The following is a 9,082-nucleotide window of genomic DNA, read 5'->3' as shown; positions in this document are numbered from 1 at the left end:
ATTTTTTATAAAAATTAAAAAAATATATAAAGGATATTTTTAAAATATTACGAAAAAAAAAAAAAAAATAGCTATGATAATAAGGAAACATTAATTCTATGTAAAAAAATAATTTAAGAGAAATGAAAAATTTTTCTTTAATATAAATAATAATAAATGATACAATAATAACATATTCTATGAGAATAAAAATATAATATAGTATGAATGAAAAACAAAAAAAAAAAATTATTAAAATTGTTGAAAATGTAAAGTATTTTCAAAATGAAAATTTGTTACTTGAAAATTTAAATACTCTTGACAAGAATATTAGCAAACAGGAAAATAATATAGTTATAGAACTTATAGATATATTCTTAGATCAAAATAGTTATTGTTATGATGAAAATTATCTATTTAATTATAACAAACTAAAAAAAGGAAAGGAATTAAACTTAAATGCAGGTAATAACAAAAAATCAGAATTTTCACAACAATTTAAAGTATATGTTAAAAATAAAAATGTAGAAAAAATAAATGAAGAAGATGTTTACTATTTTTCTTTGAAAAAGAAAAATATATATAATTATGATCGGGAATTTATAAATACCAAGAAAATACTATTTCATTACATATGTAACAATATACTGAATCATTCTGTAAATATAAATTATTTGATAGATAAAATATATGCAGATTTTCAAATTAAAAATACTCAAAATAATATAAAAAATAGAAATCAAATAAATCATATAATATACCATGATGATATATTAAATATATTAATTGAAACTATTTTTAAGCTTTTTATTAGTGATAAGGAATATGATCAAACATGTGGAGAAAATAAAAATTTTCATAAAAAACAAATTCAAAAAAGTTATTTAATGCATACAAAACAACAAACAACTCATAAGGATCATATAATAGAAAATCAATCAATAAATTATTTAAACATATTAAAAAAATTGATTCTCATTAATAAAAATTTCGTTAAAAATATTTTTTATATTTTTTTAAAGAATATGGGAAAATTGAAAGTTAAAAATATAAATAAAATAACTAGAAATATTTTAAAAATTTTTAAAGAAATAATTTGCTACTGTGATGAATTTGAAATAATAACTGTGTATAATATTTTTTTAAATAATAAAGCCGTTGATAAAAATAGGGTTTTATATAATTATATTATTATACTTTGTCTTATAAATTTGAAAAATATACACAATACTTATAATTTAGAATTATGTATGAAATTTATTTCAGATAAATTGTCGTTAAATAATAAATATTGTACAAAAGATATTACATTTATTGAAAAAAATGAATATAAAAAAAGAAAGCAATATAAATGTAAAAAAAATGAAGAAGAAAATAAAAATGATATGTATAAGAATGAAGAAAATGATGCTAATGAAGATGAAGATGAAAATGAAGATCAATGTGAGGATGAGGATGAGGATGAGGATGAAGATGAGGATGAAAATGAGGATGAGGATGAGGATGAGGATGAAAATGAAGATGAGGATGAAGATGAGGATGAAGATGAGGATGAAAATGAAGATGAATGTGAGAATGAGGATGAGGATGAAAATGAAGATGAGGATGAAGATGAAGATGAAGGTGATGATGAACATGTTGATAATAAAAGTGATATTGATAAAAATTATAATGATGAAGGAAAAAAAGAAAATAGTATAAATGATAGTGAAAGACAGTGGAATAATGATTATAAATACACGAAAAGTTTTAACAATTTAGAAGAAATTAAAAAAAGAAAAAAGTTAGCTATATTTTTATTAATGTTTGCAGTAAAAATATGTGATATAAGTTACATTAATGGATGTATAGATAAGTTAATTATAGATTTTTTATATTTATTGAAAAATAATTTGTATTCATTAAAAAATAAAGTCTATCATATTGTAAAAACTATAATTTTCTTATTTGTATTAGTATTTCATAATTTAAATATTGATAATAATAAAACAATTATATATATTTTAAAAATTTTGGATATTTTATTAGAAATTTATTACAAAAAACAGTTAATATATAAAGAATATCCGAAAATTTTAAAAAATATAAAAGTAAATAACGTAAAGAAGGATGAGCAATTAATGGTATCATATGAAGAAATTTCTTTGTTAAATAATAAAAATTTTAAAGAAATTTCAGGAAAAAAAAAAGTAAATGAATTAAGTTCATTTATAAAAAGTAGTGATTGCGAAAATAAAAAAAAAAGTTACGAAGAAGAAAAAATAGATTATTCTGATTTATATGGAATTAATATTTTTGAATTTAATGTATCTCCCCTTTTATTATTTTTAATAATACCTATAAATCTTGAATATAATGTGAATCAGAAAAATGATGATGTTAATAGTATTAATAATAAAATAATTAAATTATCAACAAGATTAAAAAATAAATGGATATTATACTTTAAAAATTATAACAATCACTTCTTAAATCATTTAAAAACAAAAGAAAAAATATGTATGAATCAAATAAAAAAAGAAATAAAAGGAGGCTATAACGTTTTAGAAAATATAAGAGAAGAAATTAAATATTTAATTAGTGATGTGGATAATTTTTGTGAAGATGAAATATTAAATATTTTATGTTTCAATAATATATTATTTTATATATATGACGTATATGTAAATATTGATTTAATTTATTTAATTCGCTTTTTTACATTATGTCAAAATGAATATAATTTTCATTATATAAATGTTGAAAGAGTAAATTATGAATTTAATGTACTTTTAAATTCTAATACAAAATTATGCATTAACACATTTGACAATTTAAAAACTGAATATATATCTAAATGTAATTGTATATATATTAACTTACTAATATTATCATTATTTGAATATAATTTATTTTTTGTTTTTAAATTTATATCTTATTATTGCCTTATAAATTCATCGGAGCTGTTAAAATTTATTCCTTCTTTATTATTTATATACAATTTAACATATGACAACTGCTCTATAGATAATAAAAATTTCAAAGCCAGAAAATTTGTAAACAATCGTATGTATGAAAAAAATATGCATTATGAATTTATTTTAAGAAGTTTAATTTTAAATGTTTTATCAAAGATAGGAAGTAGCAACAACAATATACCTATTGTATATAATTGTGTATATTTTTTATTAAATATGAAAAATAATGATATTAAAGAAAGTTGTATCAAATATAATAGTAATGAAAATGAAAAAAGTAATGATAATATTAATAATAGCAATGCTAATGTAGGTGATAATAATAAATATGGTAATAATGTATCTTTTGAATATAAAAATAATTATAATAAATTATATCTTTTATACAGTTATGATAAATTAATTGATTGCAATGAAAATATAATAAGTAAATATTTTAATTATATAGAAAATATAATGAATTTAGAAAATGAAATTGATAATGAAGTGAAAAATAAAATAATAATACGTGATAAAATGAATAATAAAGTTATTAATTGTTTAAATGAAGATATTGCATTATTTTTTGATTTAAAAAATGTATTAATTTTATTAAAAGTTAGTAGATTTTATAATGTTAGTAATTATGTAAGTATAATTATTAAATCAATAAATAAATGTTTCAGTAAATATAAAAATAAAGTACTTTATAATAATGTTTATCATAAATTAGAAGACAATATAATAAAAATATGTATTCTAATTTTAATTATTTTATCCATGAAAAAATATGTAGAATTCGAAATTATTTATAATTTATTAAAAAAAAACTTTTTAAAGCAAGAATATAATGAATTTAGAATTTGTAATACTAATATCTTTTGTTTTATTTTAATATTTACAAGATTCTATATAAACCATTTGTTATATAAAAAGGAGAAATTATATAATGAACAATATGATATTTTGTATTATACAAAAATAAAATATATTTTAAAAGATTTTACAAAATTAATAAGTTTAAATAATAATAGAATATTAGAAGAAATCGTTAACGTTATATCTACAATATATCCAATATATTATAAAAGCTTTAATATTAATGAAGAAAAAACAAATATAAATTATGAAAATTTAAATGAAAAAAATGAAAATATAACTTCTTATGAGTTAAACATATATGATAAAAAAGATTTAATGAATATATATTTTGATAAAACCTTTGTATATGAATCATTTTTGAAATGCAAACCATATAATATATATGAAAATTTTCAAAAAATAATTCTTAAAGATGAAATAAACGATATTCCTTTATTTCATTTAAGAAATATTAATACAAGCAAAAATGATCATTTAATAAGAGTATTTTATAAGTTATTTAATACGAATATTAAAAATGATAAAAATTCTAATTTTAATTATTACTTCAAATTACTTTTTACTGAAAAATTTCAAAATATTGAGGAAATAATTTTTATTTTTAAAAATTTGTATTTCTTTAATTTTCATTATATTTCATTATTTTTTTATATATTAGATTTTTTTTTTCAAAAACTAAAAAAAAAAGCCGAAGAAAATGAAGAATTTATTTTGGAATTTAAGAATATCAATAATAATTTGAATTTATATGATAAGGAAGATAAAAAAACAAAAATCAAAAAAAGTGAAAATGGACATAAAGGTAATATAAATGAAAAAGAAAACGAAAAGATAATGAAAGAAAATGACAAACAGAAATCAAGAAAATATAGTGTAAATAAAAATTTAAATGCATATTATGAGATTATTTGCAATAATATATATGAAAAGATTAAAATATTGATTAAAAGTGAGAATTTAAACATATATGTATTTTATCCATTATTAAGCATATTATGTAAACATAACAGTGATATAAATGAAATATTAAATTTTTTTTATGAAAAAATTGATACTTATATGAAAGACAAAGAAAACTTACTTATCAACAAAAATGAAATGATTATCATTTTTCTTTGTTTAAATTATATACATATTAACGTTTCTCAAATACCCAATTTTTATAATTATTTAATGGAACTCTTTAATGAAATACAAGATCAAAGTATTAAAAATATACTTTTATTTTGTTTAAGTTCATGTTGTTATTATACAAATATGAGTTATAATGATATTATTACAGTTTTGATGAGCCATAAAAATTATTTAGAATACATATTAAAATATGATGAAGTACAATTATCTTCTTCGTTAGAATGTTTAGAAAAAAAAAATCAAAATAATGAAAAAAACTTAAATAATGATATGTGTATGGAAAATTGTAGCTATGAAAATAAAAAGAAATTTTACTCTTATGACTATTTCTTTTTTTTTATTTCTCTAAGCAATTTATGTTTTTACTTATATAAACATTATAACAATAGAAAATTTGATGAAATAATTGGAAATATATATAATACTATAATAAATATATTGGAAGTAAATATAAACGATGTTATTATTAGTTTAATTAATATTATGATGTATTTATATATTAAGAAAATTATAGATATATATGAAATAATAAATAAATTACAAATTATAATAGAAAATATAAATAAAAATCTAATTATATTTGATTCGAAATACATATTATATTCATTATGTTGTTTTTATAATTTCTTAACGTTCTATTATAGAAAAAGTTTTAATTGTTTTATATATGAAGATTGTAATATAAGTAATAACTTAAAGAAGTCACTCAAATTTGTTATACATAATTTAAATAAAATTATTGTAAGATATTTTGAAGAATTGGAAGATAAAAATATTAGTTTGATTTCATACACTAGCTTAATAGGTGTAAAAAATTTTGGTGAATTTATCTATTCTGATTATTTTGATACTAATGATTATAGTAACATGATTATTTTATTTATAAATAGATATATAAAAAAAGATTTTGAAATAAAGAAAAGCATAAATGTAACAAATAATATTTTAGCTGATGAATCAGATAGTGAGAATTATATTATATCTAAAAATATAAATAAGATTGAGAATATTTCATTAGATGATAAAAATTTATTTATTTATAAAAATAATAATTATAAATTAAAAAATGATATTATAATAAATGATCATAGTATCATTTTAGTTTTTATCTACTTATTTTGTTATAAATATTATGAAGAATTAAATTGTTCTTTAATTAATATTGAAAATTTAAATAAAAAACATATGCTATATTATTTGTATTCTTACATATTAACTATTGAAAATTATTTAAAAAACTTTTTGAAAACTAGCAAAATTTTAGATATACATGAAAATCTAACTATGAATGAAAAAGAATATGAAGAAATTAAATTGATTATATTAGATGATAACAAAAAAAATAAAACATTTTACATGAATTTTTTTTGTAATGAATTATATGATCATTTAAATAACTTTTTGAAAACAATGAAATTAATAAATTATATTAAACTTGATGTAGAAATAAAAAATAACATTTTTAATATATATTCTTATATATGCAAATTTATAAAAATTCTATATATTATTTTGGATTTAATATTAAATATTATGGAAAATAAAAATGATATAAAACAATATTATAATATTTATAAAAACATTATAAAAAATTTACAAGTGTTATATAATTGTAGAATTATTATATTTGATTATTTTTCAATATTTAGTGAATTTAATAATTCCTATAGTAATATATTTTGTAATTTTAGTAATTACTTTCATGAATTCAGTACATATGAGAAATATATGTATATTAAAAGCATAACAAATTTTAAAAAAATTAAAAAAGAAGAAATTAAGTTTCTTTTTCTAAATATTCTGAAAAAGGCTCCTTTATTTCATGAAGACACTTCATTATGGATATATGCTATATCTATTCTAAAAATTTTATTAAAAAAAATATATAAAAGTGTAAAAAAAGAAAGAAATAATTATTTTGATTTATTTTCTTATATAAAATTTTCATTTATTACAGTATTTAATGAAACAGTTTTAACCGTATATAAAGAAAATTATTATAATCATTATTCATTATATGAAAATACAACAGAAATAAAGGAAGAAGAATCGTTATGTGAAAATATGAAAAGTGACTGCTTGAAGCTATTTGAAGATGATACAAATAAGGAAAAATTAAACATCAGTAAAACAAAAAATACAATTATTGATGGAAATAATGATCATGTAAGAAAGCAAGATAGGATAGCAAGTAATTATAAACTTATTTATTTAGATATTCCTCTAAATGTTATGATGTGTATAGCTGATTATTTATTATATTTATTTAAAATTATAATTAAAGAAAAATTAGATAGTGAAATAAATATTGATGAAATGATAAAATTTTTTCCAATTCTCATCCAGGGTTATATTACATTAAAATTAAAGGAAAGTTTTAAAAAATTAAATTTTATTAAAAATAGAATGTTATTTCAATCATTTAAATATAATTTTACTTTTAAAGAAAATTTACAAAATTTTTATTATGTTCACGAAGAATATAGAAAAGATGAAAAAGTTCTCACATTAAAATTTAATTATAATCAATTAACCGAATATTTTCAAAATACCTTTTTGATAAGGGAATGCATATATTTATCATATATTTATAGTCATTTTGATGGAAAATGTAAAATACTTGATAATTTATTATCAATGTATAATCTAATTAATATAAATAAAGATTACTTATATATAATTATTACTTCATTTGTTTATTTTTCAATGAAAAGCAGTAACTTTTCTTTTTTTATAAAAAATGTTCTATACGATTTTTATGTTAGTAATGAATTAATTGACAACTTAAAAATAATTTTAACAAATATAGAATCAAATACTTATACTGACTCAGAATGTTATAATCATGAAAAAAAAAAAAATAATGAAGATATATATGAGGTTTTAAATAAAAAAAGTGATTCATATAACAAAAATATTACAAATGGAGATACAAAAATAAGTAAAAATATAAAGGAATGCATGAATTCAAAAATGTTTTTTATTATTGAAGAAGAGTTCATAAGAACAAAAATGAGAAATTCTTTTCAAAAATACAAAAATAAATTATTAAAAGAAGATAATTTAGTAAAAGAAATATTTTTAAAAGAAGATTTTTTTTTTCTAAAAAAACTAGGAATATATTATTTAATAAATAAAAGTGAAAAAAATACAAGTTTAAGAAAAAAATATAATAAATTGCTTTCCTTTTTCTACAGAAAAGAAAAACACGATTTATTTATAAAATTCTCTGATGTGTGTATAAATGATAAAAATATTAAGAAATATGCAGATAGTCAGGATTTAATTGATAATTCTTATTTTAACAGTAATTTTTTTAATAAAAACATTGAAGATAACTCATTTATTTCAGATATGCATGAACTATTTTCAAAATATTTGAGTGTTCCTATATTTATGAAGGACATTTTTACATTTTTTGAATTAAATTTAAATAAAAATATTTTGTCGAATAGCTTTAATGAATTATTCAATGAAACAACTGATAAAAAACAAAAAACAACTAGTAATGATTCAGATAGTTCTTCATCAAATTCTACCACGAAAAAGGACGTTGAAAAATTCTTATTTGTACAAAAGCAAAAAAAAAAAAAAAAAAATTTATTATATGATAACAGTATATTGAATTATTTAAATAATAGAAATTTCTGTGTTAATAATTATGAGTTATTTATAGCTAATATTTGTTTTATGAACAAAAATATTAAAAGGATGATATTTAAAAAAGATATGTATAATAAAAAATTCATTCTTCATAAAAATTGTTGTATGAATCATATAAATGACCAATTTTATTTATTTCAGACTTTTTTTAAGAATTTAAATTTATTTTTTATGTTTTTTTCTAAGAGTTTCATATTGAGCAACTCTGAATTTTTTTATGCTGATAATAAAAATCATTTAATAAATAATGCAATAAATTCTCTTTTCGAAAATTACAAAACTAAATACGAATAATACAATTTATTATTCTTTAAAAAAAAAAAAAATTTTTTTTTAATAAAGGCAAACATACATTTTTGTTTTTTTTTTTTTTTTTAAATAAAATTCAACATTTTTTTTTATTTTTCATATGAAAAAATTGAATTATTTATAGGGACTGTATAAATTTTTATATTCTAAAAAAAAAAAAAAAAAAAAAAAAAAAAAAT

At 16.6% G+C, this 9,082-nt stretch overlaps 1 protein-coding gene across 1 annotated transcript; it reads left to right on the top strand.

Moving 5' to 3' along the window:
• Positions 1–203: 203 nt before the first annotated feature.
• Positions 204–8,888, top strand: PGAL8A_00044100 (conserved Plasmodium protein, unknown function; the record flags this gene model as incomplete). Its single annotated transcript, XM_028674457.1, has 1 exon — positions 204–8,888. One exon carries the CDS (start codon positions 204–206, stop codon positions 8,886–8,888), a length of 8,685 nt encoding a protein of 2,894 aa, XP_028530807.1.
• Positions 8,889–9,082: the final 194 nt, after the last annotated feature.

Source organism: Plasmodium gallinaceum (genome assembly GCF_900005855.1).
Source record: "Plasmodium gallinaceum strain 8A genome assembly, contig: PGAL8A_v1_32, whole genome shotgun sequence".
Lineage (NCBI taxonomy): Eukaryota > Apicomplexa > Aconoidasida > Haemosporida > Plasmodiidae > Plasmodium > Plasmodium gallinaceum.
This window is presented reverse-complemented; position numbering and strand designations above follow the sequence as displayed.